This window comes from Salvelinus namaycush, chromosome 26, assembly GCF_016432855.1.
Source record: "Salvelinus namaycush isolate Seneca chromosome 26, SaNama_1.0, whole genome shotgun sequence".
Classification (NCBI taxonomy): domain Eukaryota; kingdom Metazoa; phylum Chordata; class Actinopteri; order Salmoniformes; family Salmonidae; genus Salvelinus; species Salvelinus namaycush.
Genome location: NC_052332.1, coordinates 16543423 through 16560898, shown reverse-complemented (window position 1 = coordinate 16560898; position 17476 = coordinate 16543423). Strand labels below are relative to the sequence as shown.

The following is a 17476-nucleotide window of genomic DNA, read 5'->3' as shown; positions in this document are numbered from 1 at the left end:
AATGCTCAAGTAATGTATAGCCTACCCAAAGTCATTGGAGAGGTAGATTCAAAATAATCCCTTTGCAAAATAAATAAACAAAACACCAATCTCATCAACTGTCAAGACCAAACATGGTTACCTGAGATCCTGTTAGCAGCGGTGTTTACATATAAGGCCTTATTCATATCCTGTATTACCAATTGGACAAAATGGGCTTCTAATTATTTTAGGATCATTACAAGGTCTGTGTCCGTCTCACAGTTTCATCAATAGTGCCATCTAGTGTTGCTACATTATCTTTCAAACTGTGAGTGATGAAAAGTCAAGATATGACAGAACGACTGTCCTCATTTCCATTCAAACTGTGAGTGATGAAAAGTCAAGATATGACAGAACGACTGTCCTCATTTCCATTCAAACTGCCAAAAATGGTGTCCTGTTTTTGTCATTGTTCTTGAATGATTTTGTTATCCTCACTCCTCCTTTCCTTTCCTCTCCTCTTCTCTGTCCCCCTCTCCTTCTGCAGAATATGCTGAGTTCCTTCACTGTAAGGGGAAGAAGTTCACAGACTTCGATGAGGTTCGTGGGGAGATCGAGGCGGAGACGGATCGCATCACTGGGCAGAATAAGGGAATCTCACCTGTGCCAATAAATCTCAGGGTCTACTCCCCACATGGTGAGGACACAGATCCTGCATCTTGGCACATGGGCAACTTGGCAGAACTACCATGGCGACACTCATAATACTTTGATTGTAGGAAAGAGTAGTTTAACTTTATAAAGTGGAATACAAGTATCTTAATTCTATACACAGAATTTGGTGAATCAAGTTTCCCTATTCCCTATTGGTCAAAACTGGCAACCAAGTTTGATTGTACAGTATAGCCAGGGCCCAAAGTTGGTTGTTGTATAGTGAGTCTCAATCAGGTACTATTAATTATATTATATATTATTTTATTTTCAAGGTTAGTATCATTCATCGGATCTGATATCATATTTACAAATCTCTCTCTGTCTCCACCTCTCTACCCTCTCCTCTCTCCCCCCTCTCCCCTCTCCACACTCTCTTCCCCTTTCCCCTCTACCCTCCCCTTCTATCCCCTCTGCCTTTCACATCTCTCTCCTCTCTGTCCTCCCCTCTCTCCCCTCTCTCCCTTTACCCCTCTCTCCCCTCTCTCCCTTTACCCCTCTCTCCCCTTCTCTCTCCCCTCTCTCCCCTAGTCCTGAATCTGACTCTGGTGGACTTGCCAGGGATGACCAAGGTCCCAGTAGGGGACCAGCCTGTGGACATTGAGCAGCAGATCAGAGACATGTTGTATCAGTTTGTGACCAAGGACAACTGTCTGCTGCTGGCTGTTTCTCCGGCCAACTCTGACCTGGCCAACTCGGATGCCCTGAAGATTGCCAAAGAAGTGGACCCACAGGGTGGGTGAGGTTAACAAGAGGTTAAAGGAAGGAACTGTAGGCCTTCTGCTTTCATCTGTGCTCTCAGTATCATTCAACATCAAGTTGTGACAGAACAGTTAGACAAGGATGCAATTGAACCTACCTACAGCTCAGATCTGGACTTTGTTAATGTAGTGTGTGTGTGTGTGTGTGTGTGTGTGTGTGTGTGTGTGTGTGTGTGTGTGTGTGTGTGTGTGTGTGTGTGTGTGTGTGTGTGTGTGTGTGTGTGTGTGTGTGTGTGTGTGTGTGTGTGTGTGTGTGTGTGTGTGACCAGGTCAGCGAACCATTGGTGTGATCACCAAGCTGGATCTGATGGATGAGGGGACTGACGCCAGAGAAATTCTGGAAAATAAGCTGCTCCCACTGCGAAGAGGTGAGACTACTCACACACACACACACACACACACACACACACACACACACACACACACACACACACACACACACACACACACACACACACACACACACACACACATACACACACACACACACACACACACACACACACACACACACACACACACACACACACACACACACACACACACACACTGTCTCACACACACACACTGTCTCAGTGCTTCCCTCTAGTGGTTATCTAGTTGTATTGCTCACTGCAGCAGCCTAGAGAGAGTTAGACAGGAGGAGGGTGATGGAAAGAGAGAGAGAGAGAGGGAGAGAGCGAGAGGGAGAGAGAGACAGAGAGGGAGAGAGAGAGAGAGAGAGAGAGAGAGAGAGAGAGAGGAGGAGAGTGAAGAAAAGAAAAAGAGAGGGAGAGAGAGAAAGGCGGACAAAAACAATGTCTTGATTTCAGTGACACATCTGGAAAAAACATCTGCTATTTTCTTTGCAATAAAATATATTTGTGGGAAACCCTAATGCAATCCGCTGATGTGTCGTTTTTCCACTGGCGCTTGGTTAGAACCCAGGCATGTGCTTCTGAACGTTTTCCATGTCCTTTGTCTCTACCTTCTCTGCTTCTGTCACTCTCCCGTGTTGGAAGGCCTCATGTTAAACCACTAGCATATTTACAAGGCTATTGGCGTTCAGTCCAAAAGGTTATAGAGCAAGACATACTGCTTAACAGAGAAATGCATGAGAAAACTTAACTAGATGGGGATATGTGATCCCTCTTGCCCATGTGGCTGCCATTCTTTATTTGTTTTCAGTCATAGCAGGATATGTAGGTAGGCATGTAGTACAATCGACAGCTGTTACAAATAACCATCCCACAATAGGGATGTGGGTAACTTCAAGGACCCCCAGATTACCCTTCATACCTCCCCCAGAACTCCCCTCCTCATTCGGCCCACTACCCAGTGTGATAAACCCAGAGAGGCAAACAAACAAGAAAATAAATCTCACCCACACAAACAAGAATAATAATTACCCTAACAAACTGTTCTTTCTTTTTTTCTCTCCACAAAACAACATTGTGCCTATCTTTGCATCCTGATGTGTCCAGTATCAGCTGACCTCTCTTTCTGTCCCAGGTTACATTGGTGTGGTGAACAGGAGTCAGAAGGACATAGATGGGAAGAAGGACATCACAGCGGCTATGGCTGCAGAGAGGAAGTTCTTCCTGACCCATCCTGGATACAGACACCTGGCTGAACGCATGGGCACTCCCTACCTACAGAAAACACTCAACCAGGTTAGTCCCCTACCTACAGAAAACACTCAACCAGGTTAGTCCCCTACCTACAGAAAACACTCAACCAGGTAAGTCCTCCTTTGTGTGTGTGTGTGTGTGTGTATGTGTATGTGTATGGAGGGGACACAAATCCCTCAATCATCACCAAAGTGCATAGTAGGAATATTATTTTAGCGGTCACAATATGTATGTTTTCAGTTAATTTTTATAGCCTTCAGAGAAGTCTTCTACCAGATGAGCCATCCACATGACACATTTTGATGCTTTCGACCAGTTTATAATATCCACTAGAGATAAGGGAGTAGAACGGTAGTAGGCTGGTATGCTAGATCACTGTAATCTCTTCCGTCGCATGTCATAACCCACACTGAGGACCTTGCCCTCTGCAGCAACTGACCAATCACATCCGGGACACTCTGCCAGGGCTGCGGGCCAAGCTGCAGAGCCAGCTGCTGTCTATAGAGAAGGAGGTGGAGGAGTACAAGAACTTCAGACCTGACGACCCCTCCCGCAAGACCAAGGCCCTGCTGCAGTAAGTAGAACACACAAGTACGCATGATGGCATGCACGCACACACACACAGACACACAAAAAAAGACTCCAGTCACCCAAGTCATAGACTGTTCTCTCTGCTACCAGACGCCAAGCGGTACCGGAGCGCCAAGTCTAGGTCCAAGAGGCTTCTAAACAGCTTTTACCCCCAAGCCATAAGACTACTGAACAATTCATCAAATGGCTACCCAGACTATTTACATTGCCGACTGACCTGTATATAGCCTCGTTGTTGTTGTCATTTTTTTGTTGATGTCATTTTCTTGTGTTACTTTTTGATATGCTTTGATTTTTTACTTTATTTAGTAAATATTTTCTTAACTATATTTCTTGAACTGCATTGTTGGTTAAGGGCTTGCAAGTAAGCATTTCACAGTAAGGTGAAATGCTACACCTGTTGTATTCGGCTCATGTGACAAATAAAATTTGATTTGACACACACGTCTAACTCCCTTATCCCTGTATCCTTTACTCTCCAGGATGGTGCAGCAGTTCTCAGTAGACTCTTATCCCTGTATCCTTTACTCTCCAGGATGGTGCAGCAGTTCTCAGTAGACTCTTATCCCTGTATCCTTTACTCTCCAGGATGGTGCAGCAGTTCTCAGTAGACTCTTATCCCTGTATCCTTTACTCTCCAGGATGGTGCAGCAGTTCTCAGTAGACTCTTATCCCTGTATCCTTTACTCTCCAGGATGGTGCAGCAGTTCTCAGTAGACTCTTATCCCTGTATCCTTTACTCTCCAGGATGGTGCAGCAGTTCTCAGTAGACTCTTATCCCTGTATCCTTTACTCTCCAGGATGGTGCAGCAGTTCTCAGTAGACTCTTATCCCTGTATCCTTTACTCTCCAGGATGGTGCAGCAGTTCTCAGTAGACTCTTATCCCTGTATCCTTTACTCTCCAGGATGGTGCAGCAGTTCTCAGTAGACTCTTATCCCTGTATCCTTTACTCTCCAGGATGGTGCAGCAGTTCTCAGTAGACTCTTATCCCTGTATCCTTTACTCTCCAGGATGGTGCAGCAGTTCTCAGTAGACTTTGAGAAGCGTATCGAGGGCTCTGGGGATCAGATCGACACAGCAGAGCTGTCAGGCGGAGCCAAGATCAACCGCATCTTCCACGAGCGCTTCCCCTTCGAGCTGGTCAAGGTGTGTGTACTGTACTGTATGTGTGTGTGTCTCTTACCAGGGCCCCCGCGCTCCTAACTCTTGAGACAGACAGGGCTGTGGATCGACCCCAACCCAGAGACTTTATTATAATTATAATAATTATAATTTGTTTTTTAAATTTTTTACTTTTACCCTTTTTCTCCCCAATTTCGTGATATCCAATTGGTAGTCTTGTCTCATCGCTGCAACTCCCCTACGGACTCGGCAGAGACGAAGGTCGAGAGTCGTGCGTCCCCCGAAACACGACCCTGCCAAGCCGCACTGCTTCTTGTCACAATGCGCGCTTAACCCGGGAAAGCCAGCCGCACCAATGTGTCGGTGGAAACAACGTTCTGCTGGCGATCGGTCAGATTGGAGGCGCCCGGCCCGCCAAAAGGAGTCGCTAGAGCGCGATGGGACAAGGACATCCCGGCCCGCCAAAAGGAGTCGCTAGAGCGCGATGGGACAAGGACATCCCGGCCCGCCACAAGAAGTCGCTAGAGCGCGATGGGACAAGGACAGCCCGGCCCGCCAAAAGGAGTCGCTAGAGCGCGATGGGACAAGGACATCCTGGCCGGACAAACCCTCCCCTAACCCGGACAACGCTGGGCCAATTGTGCGCCGCCTCATTGGTCTCCCGGTCACGGCCGGCTGTGACACAGCCTGGGATTGAATCTGGGTCTGTAGTTACGGCTCAAGCACTGCGATGACCACTGCACCACTCGGGAGGCCCAACCCAGAGACTTTATGAGGAAAACATCCCTCCCTCCCTCCCTCCCCCCCTCCCTCCCCCCCTCCCTCCCTCCCTCCCTCCCTTCCTCCACAGTAAAACATTCTGTTTGGCCTTGGCCACAGGATCTGGGCCTGCTGGGGCCAGACTACAGTCTCAGTCGTTAAACATCGCACAGTCAGACTGTCTGTCATCATACACTCATGGTATAGCTGTGTCATATCAAATGATTAACAGAGGTGTCAGACTGAATGGAATAACTAAGCAGTGTTAGTACTTAGTCTGAAGGTTTGTTGTTGTTGTAAATGTGCTCCTGTGAAGAATATTCTGTTTGATGTTCAGAGCCACTCAATGGATACAAGGGACCTTCCATCTCTATCTCTGTGGTATCTGCTGTGCGTCGGAGGCGTGTTCTCACTATTTAACGCGCGTGTGTGTGTCCTTTCTGTGTCCGTACAGATGGAGTTTAACGAAAAGGAGCTTCGCAAGGAGATCAGCTACGCCATTAAGAACATCCACGGCATTAGGCAATGTCCTTCTTCCCCATCCCCCTCTCCCTCCCCCTGTCCTCGCCCGCCTGGGTCGCCTCTGTGGGCCAGGCCAACTCTAATCGCCGTCACCCATCTGATCACAAAGACCTCGAGACACACCGACCGCAGACATGCACCCAGCATGCTGTCGCATACTGATGTTATCAGAAACAGAAGTGGAGGGATTTGTGATTAGATCTGTGACCGCTGGTTGGATGGTATCTTTCTCTCGCTCCTTGCCCTGCGCCCTGTCCACCTGTCTGTATCTTGTATGTATGAGTGTCTGTCTGTTGAAGCCCTAGCCTGATATGCCAGTTACGTGGGACCTAGCTCACTTTTTACCCGTCCCATGACAACGTCCTGTCTTTTACGTAGGTCCCAGAGTGATATAAATCAGAATCCGACAGTGACGTCATCGCTATTCAGGAAGTGAACCTGTTGAAGTGAACCTGTTGAAAGTCCCCTCTGTGTTTCTTCCTCGCACTCAACCTCCCACAGTGAAGCTAGAAGGAAGGCTTCAAGAACAGGGGATGGTTTGAGCCATGTAGCAGAATACATGATCCTGGTGACCTACTGCCAAGAAAACAAACTAACTTAAACTATGAACAATTATTTTTGCTTAGTGTATACAGTTTCCCTCAGAAAAGCTACAAAATCTAAATTTGCTTGAGCTTGGAACAGTATTGCTATTTGTCTGCATTTCCTTGTCACATTTCCTTTGTGAAAGCAAAATGGCTGCAAACCTGTTCTGACAATGAGGGTGAGCTCTACCCGGTCAGTGGTTCTGAAGGAGGGGGAATGGTGAAAGGAAACCATTCAAGAGAATTGAGACACATTCATTATGTTGTAGTGGTATAGGGATTCCAATAGTAATGGCATCTGGATGAGTCATATGCTGTAATAAGTGGGCAAAACTATTCACATACTGTATAGCAGGGTTATCCAACTGGCGACACAAATGATTTTATTTGCCCCCCCAAAGATGACTGAAAAGTTATCATTAATTTTTGCTGGGTTGGGGGAGACATAAGAGACTGTAAAAACACCAGAAAATTAGATTTTTATTTAGGATATATGTTCCAAAGTACTCCCACACAAAAGAGAGGTATACTGTATGTGATCGTATACAAATGTAAGCGAGGTTTGAAATGGTTATGTTTTTCAAAATGTTATATCTGTTTGGGCTTCTTGCGGTCAATTTGCAGTCTACAAATAATTAGTAATTCTGTTCTGGCCCCCTGACCATCCGCTCAAGAAGACATCATCCCACAGCTGAATCTAGTTGATGATCCCTGCTGTAATAATCATAAAAGTTGTGTTCTTTAAGTTCAGTTGTGCTTTTATCGGCACCTTTAAACATATCAGCACATTTGAACGAGCTCAATATTTCCCCCAAACAATGATGTGATGATTTAGCTTTGTTTTTAATACTGTTTTTTGTTGAAATGTATTATCTGTCTTTATCTTGCTGTGCATGTTTCTTCTTTATGCTTTATGTGGAAGGGGTTTGGGAGGAGGAATTTATTTTCAATTAACACTATTCTCTCTGCCTGACTTCCTCCTCCTCTTCCTCCTTCTTTCTCTGTTTCCCTCTTTTTTGAACCTGTCGCTCCTTTTCTCTCTACCGGGCAGAACTGGCCTCTTCACCCCGGACATGGCCTTTGAGACCATTGTGAAAAGGCAGATCGGCAAGATCAAAGAGCCCTGCCAGAAATGTGTGGACATGGTCATTTCTGAGCTAGTCAATACCGTTAGGCAGTGTACTCAGAAGGTAAACGCACATGGTGGAGAGCGACACTATGGTTTCATCTCTCCCTCCCACCAAAACCTTCTGCTATGTCATCCCTGTTATCGTATCACCGCACCGCCTCGTTTTCCATACCCTGTTTTCCCGGGTTGGGACAGTAGGGGGCGTACTGGGGTAGTTGGGGTATTGTGAGGGACTGCCTGCCTACCGCTTTGGATGGGGTGGCTGGGCAGAGTGGCCATCGCATGGCCATGTTAGAGAACTGTGCTGGGTATAGAAGGGGTCTGGATGCTGCTGAGTTGCTGCTATGTGGCTACATGTCAAGGGTGGCAACTTTAGACACAGGAGTAAGGATGAAAATGATCAAATTAACATTCAGAATCAAATTAACGGTCAAATTAACACATCTCAAGATGTTTAAGTTCTGTTAAGTCACAGGTGACTGAGTTCCTTTTAGCAGTGGAAAAATAATTTTCAATGCCTTGAGTGTCACATCAAAGTGTCACTCCGCTGTTGTCCCTGGCAGCCATGTTGGTTGACCTCAGCATCCAGACTTCATGCTTGTGAGACCGGAGGCTGTGCACCTGCAGCAGACAGGAGCCATGACAATGTGAAGATCTGGATGATTACCAAGGGCCAAGGACAGCTTTAGAGGGCCCTTTAGGGCCACACTCAGCCAAAGGGGCCCCAGTGGTCTTAATACCAGTGGTCTTAATTCCACTGTGACCAGGTCATGTTATGGAATGTGGCCTGACCACAGTGGCTCTGGGACAGTGGAATAACAAATGCTGTGACCCTGCTCTGTGTGGTCAGCTGGGGGATAGATGGAGATAGGGAGAAGAGGACAAAGATTTGGGGTCAGGTAGAGAGGAAGAGCAAGGTGCTTCGTCTGGGGTGTTGGGTGCACAGCTACGGTCTGGCATGGCTCATAACTCAGAGCTGTTGGCCGGTGGAGTGGTGCAGGCTGTATTCTCTCTCTCTCTCGCTCTCTCTCTCTCTCTCCCTCTCTGGATGGAGGGATAGACCTCAGTACTGGCCTCTTTAGAGGGAAACCAAATGTCTCACTTGTCTTTTATTCCCTCTTTACTGTTTACCCACCTCCCCCTGACCTGTCACTATCCCCTCTTTTTCATCTGTCTCTCAATCTGTCATCCCTCTTTTTTCCCTCCTTATACGTTCTCTCCTTCTCTGTGTGGCCCTCTTGTGTTATTCTTTCGCCTCTCTATCTTTCTCTCTGCTTTGACCTGCTCTCTATCCCTGTGGATTTTCTTAGCTCTCTCTCTCTCTATCTCTCTCTCTCTCTCTCTCTCTCTCTCTCTCTCTCTCTCTCTCTCTCTCTCTCTCTCTCTCTCTCTCTCTCTCTCTTTCTCTCTCTCTTCTTTCTCTCTCTCTCTTCTTTCTCTCTCTCTCTCTCTCTCCCGTCACCAACTTCTCTCTACAGGACGGGCCTGTTCACTCCTGACCTGGCCTTTGAAGCCATAGTGAAAAAGCAGATCCAAAAGCTGAAGGAACCCTCACTGAAGTGTATAGATATGGTAGTGAGCGAACTCACCTCCACCATACGAAAGTGTAGTGACAAGGTAACCAAGGAACCGAGCCACGTTCGGAGTCTGGCTTGCGTCATTCTTAGAGGTAGGGATAGACCGATGGCTGGACTACAAAAAGGAAGCAAATGACACAATTCAAATAATTTATCTATCTTAGATGAGCATAGTGGTTAGTGTTGTAGCTATATGCTTTCTGTTTGGTCGAATAAGAGGCAAATTATTTATGATAACCAGTTGATAGTTCTTTGAATTTATGAGAATATTTTAGTTTTTTTTACTACTTATAAGGACAGATGCTGAGTGATACAAAAATGAGTGTAGCCATGGCCTATCTGTGTCTGATTGTATTTATTTAGTTTGACATACACTACCGGTCAAAAGTTTTAGAACACCTACTCATTCAAGGGGTTTTCTTTATTTTTGCTATTTTCTTAATTGTAGAATAATAGTGAAGACATCAAAACAAATGGAATAATGTAGTAACCAAAAAAGTGTTAAACACTTTACCCCCCTACTTTGTCACAACACAACTGATTGGCTCAAATGCATTAAGGAAAGAAATTCCACAAATACATTTTTAAGAAGGCACACCTGTTGATTGAAATGAATTCCAGGTGACTACCTCATTTTTTATTTTTATTTTTTATTTTTTTTATTTCACCTTTATTTAACCAGGTAGGCTAGTTGAGAACAAGTTCTCATTTGCAACTGCGACCTGGCCAAGATAAAGCATAGCAGTGTGAACAGACAACAACACAGTTACACATGGAGTAAACAATAAACAAGTCAATAACATGGTAGAAAAAAAAGAGAATCTATATACAATGTGTGCAAAAGGCATGAGGAGGTAGGCAATAAATCGAATAATTACAATTTAGCAGATTAACACTGGAGTGATAAATCATCAGATGATCATGTGCAAGTAGAGATACTGGTGTGCAAAAGAGCAGAAAAGTAAATAAATAAAAGCAGTATGGGGGGTGAGGTAGGTAAATTGGGTGGGCTATATACCGATGGACTATGTACAGCTGCAGCGATCGGTTAGCTGCTCGGATAGCAGATGTTTAAAGTTGTTGAGGGAGATAAAAGTCTCCAACTTCAGAGATGTTTGCAATTCGTTCCAGTCGCAGGCAGCAGAGAACTGGAAGGAAAGGCGTCCAAATGAGGTTTTGGCTTTAGGGATGATCAGTGAGATACACCTGCTGGAGCGCGTGCTACGGGTGGGTGTAGCCATCGTGACCAGTGAACTGAGATAAGGCGGCACTTTACCTAGCATAGCCTTGTAGATGACCTGGAGCCAGTGGGTCTGACGACGAACATGTAGCGAGGGCCAGCCGACTAGGGCATACAGGTCGCAGTGGTGGGTCGTATAAGGTGCTTTAGTAACAAAACGGATGGCACTGTGATAAACTGCATCCAGTTTGCTGAGTAGAGTATTGGAAGCTGACTGACAAAGATGAAGCTGGTTGAGAGAATGCCAAGAATGTGCAAAGCTGTCGTCAAGGCAAAGGGTGGCTATTTGAAGAATCTCAAATATAAAATATATTTTGATTTGTTTAACACGTTTTTGGTTACTACATGATTCCATATGTGCTATTTCGTAGTTTTGATGCCTTCACTATTATTCTACAATGTAGAAAATAGTAAAAATAAAGAAAAACCCTTGAATGAGTAGGTGTTCTAAAATTTTTGACCAGTAGTGTATACGTTCCCGTTATAGAATGCACAGTAAGCCACACAGCTAAGAAATCATTTCATAGTTTGTCTTTGTCAGTCAGTCTCTTCGTTCATACTCCTTATTCCACAGTTTTCTCTTCTCCTCCTCTCCATGGTGTGATATTAGTGTTTGAAGTTTATCTGAAAATGTGCCTGCCCCTCTTACATATTTGTTTCCAAATGACAAAGAACAAGACTCGGTGTTGGCTCTTAGCCAGCTACATAGCAGATTTAAATATTTTTTGTCTTCAAACATGCCATTCCATTTATGCAATGATGGTATCCTAAAAATGATGAATACTGTGTCTGACTCAGAAGACAGACTGCCATTTTTTCAAAGCAGAGTCAACTCACCCACCAGTGACAATATACAGTGACATTTATTTACTGTGTACTGACTTTGTAAGCTTGGCAAATGCAAAAGACAGATGGTAGGTCACTTGCGGTCAAAAGACGAGTCCTTTCAACACATGAAAGCATTCAAACATGTATTGTCATGGTAAGCTAGATACACTGCCTTCAGAAAGTATTCACACCCTTGACTTTTTCCACTTTTTGTTGTGTTACAGCCTGAATTTAAAATGGATTACATTTATATTTTGTGTCACTGATCTACATAATGTCAAAGTGGAATTATGTTTTTACAAATGTTTACAAATTAATTAAAAATGAGAAGCTGAAATGTAAATGTCTTGAGTAAATAAGTATTCAACCCTTTTGTTATGGCAAGCGTAAATAAGTTCAGGAGTAACAATGTGCATGGACTCACTTTGTGTGCAATAATAGCATTTCAAATAATTTTTAAATGACTACTCCATCTCTGTACCCACTTTGTAACACAACAAAATGTGGAAAAGTGTTGTGAATACTTTCTGAATGCGCAGTATGTCGTTTATTTTCAATAGGAGACACCTAACTGTGCACACTACTTTTGATTAAACGTCATCTTCTCTAGATGTGTGATACGGATAGCTTTCTGTCACACTTCACTATCTATCTCCTGTGTGCACTCAGGAATATGTTATGTAGTCAGTACAACCCCGGTGAACAATATGAATCGCTTTCACATTGATAGTCTGAATATAGTAGGACTGAGACTATGGATCATTCTGTGCTCACTTTTTTTTTTTAGATGTGGCATCCAACACATTAGTCCAGCAGACTATCGGTCTATCCTTACTATGGTCTTACCATGATATTTAACTCCCATGTTGTTTTTTTGTCATTCTATTTCTATTCAAACAGTCGTTTTTATTCTGTTTTGTTTTTGATTGGCCAAAATAGACAATTGATCTAATTGTCCCAAGTTTCCATCGTAACCAGCATTTGTGTGTTTTCTCCTCAGTGAGCAATACTGTATCTTTGTGACGTCCTCTCAGTCTCCGATTCTGTCATCTGATTGAGTTCCTCTAGTCGATTCTACTCACTTCCATCCCCGTGTCTGTCGATATGATTTGATCTGTTGTAGTAACTAGTGCTGTTGCAGGTGGAACAGTTGCGTCTCAGCATCTCAACTAACAGCTCTACCCACAACATCTATCTCTCTCTGTTTCTCTCTCTTTCTCCCTCTCTTTATTGTCTTCTACATCTCGTTGTATCTAACCTCTCACCGTCTTGTTTATTCTTCAAGCAAATTTTTGAAAAAATGTAAAAGAGCCCTCTTGTGGATTTTTTCAAGACCATAAAACAGAAAATCCACAAGAGGTCTTTCTGCCCTTTTCCACTCTCTCTCCTCGTCCTCCCCCCTGCTCCCCATGCATTGTGTGTGTGTGTTTGTGTGTAAAAATCTTCCTGCATGCTGCCCATACCCTGTTTGTATGAGTTATTATATATCGATGTACTTTTTACAATGCATCTCTGTCAAACAGAACATTCCTAACTGGCTGTGCTGCAACTATGTTGTGGACGTGAACGTTGCAATGCTTCTTTACAACGACACATTGGTTAATTGGTCTTAAATAAAAAAGAGCCACTAACATCAGTCTTATTTTGATTGGTCAATTTAATGTCTGCTCTAGTAAGTCACCTGGCCATAAGGTAGGATCTTAATTTGAGAATAATAAATCCTACAGCAACAGGAAATGTGAGTTTTTATACTAAATTGAAATTTTTTAGGGGTTGATACAGTACAGTACAAGTTGAACATTACCTGCATTGCAAGAAAGTTCGACTGCAACAGGGTGATCAAATTAAGACCCTACATCTGTATTAGTGATAGCCCGACATGGCATTATAACACAGTATGTGAAATAGCCCTGCAATGGTTTCATCAAAGCTAAAGAACCAGTGTACAATAAGTCACCAGGACTTGTGTTTAGACGACAGTACAGAAGGAAGACACTAATACTGTTATATAATAGGCGTCAATGACATGGCTCTCTGTCTATACATATGAATAAGCCTTAAAGAGCTCAATGTCGCCTACTGTGTATTTGGGCCCATGCCAGGAAGTGATAAATCAAACGATAGAAGAGAAGGATCTCATTGATTCCAATGTGATCCTGTAACCTTGAACAGCCAACGCAAAGGATGCATTGTAACTTGCCAGACGTCAGCTTATTTTATTTCACTGTGATTTCAGTTGGCTTTCCTCCCTCCCACCAGACTCTGTGATTCAGTTGGCTTTCCTCCCAACAGACTCTGTGATTCAGTTGGCTTTCCTCCCAACAGACTCTGTGATTCAGTTGGCTTTCCTCCCAACAGACTCTGTGATTCAGTTGGCTTTCCTCCCACCAGACTCTGTGATTCAGTTGGCGTTCCTCCCACCAGACTCTGTGATTCAGTTGGCTTTCCTCCCACCAGACTCTGTGATTCAGTTGGCTTTCCTCCCACCAGACTCTGTGATTCAGTTGGCTTTCCTCCCAACAGACTCTGTGATTCAGTTGGCTTTCCTCCCAACAGACTCTGTGATTCAGTTGGCTTTCCTCCCACCAGACTCTGTGATTCAGTTGGCTTTCCTCCCAACAGACTCTGTGATTCAGTTGGCTTTCCTCCCACCAGACTCAGTGATTCAGTTGTGTGTCTGCTGTATTGGAAGCACACCAATGTCTGTATTGGTGTGTTTACAAAGAACACATAGAAAAAGGCCGTAGTGTGCCAGGAAAATAATGTGTTATTGGGGAGAAGACTATTTGTTGGGCAGAAGACTGTTTAGTGTTTTATGGCAGTTATACAGACTTTGCACTATTAATTTACTTGTAATTTGATTAACCCCTTGTGGAAAGATAGACACACTAAGAAAAGCCAATATTAACACTGATTAACTTACATTGTTGTGACTAGGGCAGAGTCTGTGCTGTGCTCTTGTTGTGCGTGCACTGTATGTTTTTGTGCTGTTAGTGCTTGAGTGTGTGTGTTTGGCTGTGTTGGCTGTGCTTTATGTCTGGTCCGTGTCTGAACTGTGCCTCCCTACCCACACGGTGTGCCCTGTGCTGTCCTGTACCCACAGCTGGCTCAGTACCCCATGCTGAGGGAGGAGATGGACAAGATTGTCACCCAGCATATCCGAGACCGCGAGAGTCGCACCAAGGACCAGGTGACACGCACACACACGCACACACACACACGCATACACACACACGCATACACACACACGCATACACACACACACACACACACACACACACACACACACACACACACACACACACACACACACACACACACACACACACACACACACACACACACACACACACACACACACACACACACACACACTGTCTCACACACACGCAAACACGTGCACACTCACACTCTTTCTTTCTCTCTCACACACACACATAAACACACGCACACACACACTATTTTCACTGGCGTAGTGCAGTTTCTCTGGACCACTGCAAGGTTTGGAGTTTGGGCCCCGTCCTAAAAAAGCGACTACTACCAGGTAGAATGGACAACACAAACACTTCACTTACAACACGTGGAGATTAAAAAGGAGGGTTGCTGTCAAAATGATTTGTTTAAAAAAGTAATACAATTTAGAGATGGGTGTGAGATGACGAGCGGGTGGGCCCCAGGAGCCTGCGGGGGTTTCCACTCCACCAGTGACTATCTTCCCAATTCAAACTCTTATGTTTAATCCTAACTCTAATAACTCCTGATGTGTGTCCCTCCATCTAGGTGATGCTGCTGATTGACATTGAGCTGGCCTACATGAACACCAACCATGAGGACTTCATTGGCTTTGCCAAGTGAGCGTCGCCCTCTTGACCGCTTTCCTTATACAGTCGATTAGAACAGATAACCCAGTATAGACACAGTACAGTCTGTGAACTCTGACCTACCCTGACGTACTAATGAGTCCTGTGTTTAGGTGTGTGTACCAATCTAACCTATGATTATGTTTACCCCTGTAGTGCTCAGCAGAGGAGCAGCCAGGTGGCCCAGAAGAAGCAACCTGGCAACAAGGTACTATAGGCACAGGACAGCACCTACAGATAGTCTTACAGTACATTCACTATGATTTTTGTTCTGATGGGCTGTTCAGAAAGCATTGTAATGGCCCAAGATGCAAGGTTCTAGGTAGAGTGGCAACATTCTGGATAACTTTCAATAACTTTCAACTTCCAAAAATCCTGGTTGGAGGATTCCTGGAATCATGAAGAAATAAGCAGGAAATCAGGAAATCTCCAACCTGGATTTCAGGAAACCCAGAGAATTTATTGAAAGTTCCAAGAATTTTGCAACCCTAGTCCTAGGCCCATGTTGAGCTATTCCCAAACCAGATTATGGCTCCAAGTGAGTGCAGTTTTGAGTGAGTTTGTATTACTTCTCCATTTGTTCTCTAATAAATTCTACTGTTCCTTGGCTTTGTTATTCGTTAGTAGTGCTGTGTGTTAGTTGTGTTGTGTTCCCACACTATCTCTGTTTTCCTCTGTTTCTTCTGAGTGATTTCTCTTTCTGTTGTCTTTTTTTCTTCACCTCTATTGCTACAACTGTTCTGCTTTAGCAGGATGAAATCATGGTGAGTAGAGAGTGTGTGTGTTATTAGTGCGGGTGCGTGCTTGCGTATCCGTGTTTCTTTGGGAGTGTGTTAGTATGTGTGTGCGTTAGAATGTGTGTGTGGTTCTGTGTTTGTTAGAATGTGTGTGTGTGGTAAGAGCTTCTCATTACTGTAGATGGACAGGTGGCTAGGGAGCTCTCTGGGGCTTCTTTCCTCAGCTCCCTCCCTCCTCCAGGCAGTGCTCCCATCCAAAACAATAGAAAAGTACCCAGCTAGTGCTGCTCATCTCCCATTAGAAACCAGCATGAGAGGAAAAATAGCACACCCCACAGTACACCCCCCCCCCCCCCCCGACATAGACAGAACACAGAGGGGTTGAGACCAGATAGGCCTTCCCGTTGCATAATGCTTATGTGTAGACGTCTCTCTCTCCCATAGAAACAACACCATTTGGAGACGTCACATTTCAAAGCTTGTTGCCGAACAGTCGAGCCTCCTTTTCCTTGGTCGTGTGATCGCTCGACGCTCCCTTAGCCTTGCTTGACGACTCAAACTGAATTCTTCCGCTTCTCTATGTTCCCTAACGTTACATACTTCAGTCTGAGACTGCCATCGTTGACATCCATTTGTGGTGACGTAAAATGAGGGATGTTGTACAAAACAAAGCCATCAGCGATTGGATCATCTCTAACCAATCAGAGTACTAAATTGGTTAGAGATGTGTTCTGGCTCTGGCCCAACCCATTGGTGTTTTGGGACCAATCAGAAAGGCTAGAATGTGTTTGCGTTCTAGAAATCGTCAGGAGGTACTCAGATCCAGACTCATTGTGGAGAAGAACCTAAGGTCCGTGGGCGTGGCGTAGTGTTTGGCCGGAGAAAGGAGTTTGGATAGCCAGTCAACCCCTAGCCTTAGTGTTTGGCCGGAGAAAGGAGTTTGGATAGCCAGTCAACCCCCAGCCTTAGTGTTTGACCGGAGAAAGGAGTTTGGATAGCCAGTCAACCCCTAGCCTTAGTGTTTGGCCGGAGAAAGGAGTTTGGATAGCCAGTCAACCCCCAGCCTTAGTGTTTGGCCGGAGAAAGGAGTTTGGATAGCCAGTCAACCCCTAGCCTTAGTGTTTGGCCGGAGAAAGGAGTTTGGATAGCCAGTCAACCCCCAGCCTTAGTGTTTGGCCGGAGAAAGGAGTTTGGATAGCCAGTCAACCCCTAGCCTTAGTGTTTGGCCGGAGAAAGGAGTTTGGATAGCCAGTCAACCCCCAGCCTTAGTGTTTGGCCGGAGAAAGGAGTTTGGATAGCCAGTCAACCCCCAGCCTTAGTGTTTGGCCGGAGAAAGGAGTTTGGATAGCCAGTCAACCCCCAGCCTTAGTGTTTGGCCGGAGAAAGGAGTTTGGATAGCCAGTCAACCCCCAGCCTTAGTGTTTGGCCGGAGAAAGGAGTTTGGATAGCCAGTCAACCCCCAGCCTTAGTGTTTGGCCGGAG

The 17476-nt window shown here is 44.9% G+C and overlaps 1 protein-coding gene across 1 annotated transcript in view; it reads left to right on the top strand.

The window, feature by feature from the left end:
* Positions 1 to 17476, top strand: part of LOC120021514 (dynamin-1-like) — a 68182-nt gene that overhangs the window by 22237 nt on the left and 28469 nt on the right. The window contains exons 3-14 of the mRNA XM_038965302.1: positions 509 to 658; positions 1204 to 1407; positions 1703 to 1801; positions 2925 to 3085; positions 3475 to 3617; positions 4647 to 4782; positions 5972 to 6039; positions 7675 to 7813; positions 14501 to 14587; positions 15178 to 15248; positions 15414 to 15465; positions 16010 to 16021. Coding sequence (XP_038821230.1) covers positions 509 to 658; positions 1204 to 1407; positions 1703 to 1801; positions 2925 to 3085; positions 3475 to 3617; positions 4647 to 4782; positions 5972 to 6039; positions 7675 to 7813; positions 14501 to 14587; positions 15178 to 15248; positions 15414 to 15465; positions 16010 to 16021 — 1322 coding nt within the window. The remainder of the gene's footprint in view (positions 1 to 508; positions 659 to 1203; positions 1408 to 1702; positions 1802 to 2924; positions 3086 to 3474; positions 3618 to 4646; positions 4783 to 5971; positions 6040 to 7674; positions 7814 to 14500; positions 14588 to 15177; positions 15249 to 15413; positions 15466 to 16009; positions 16022 to 17476) is intronic.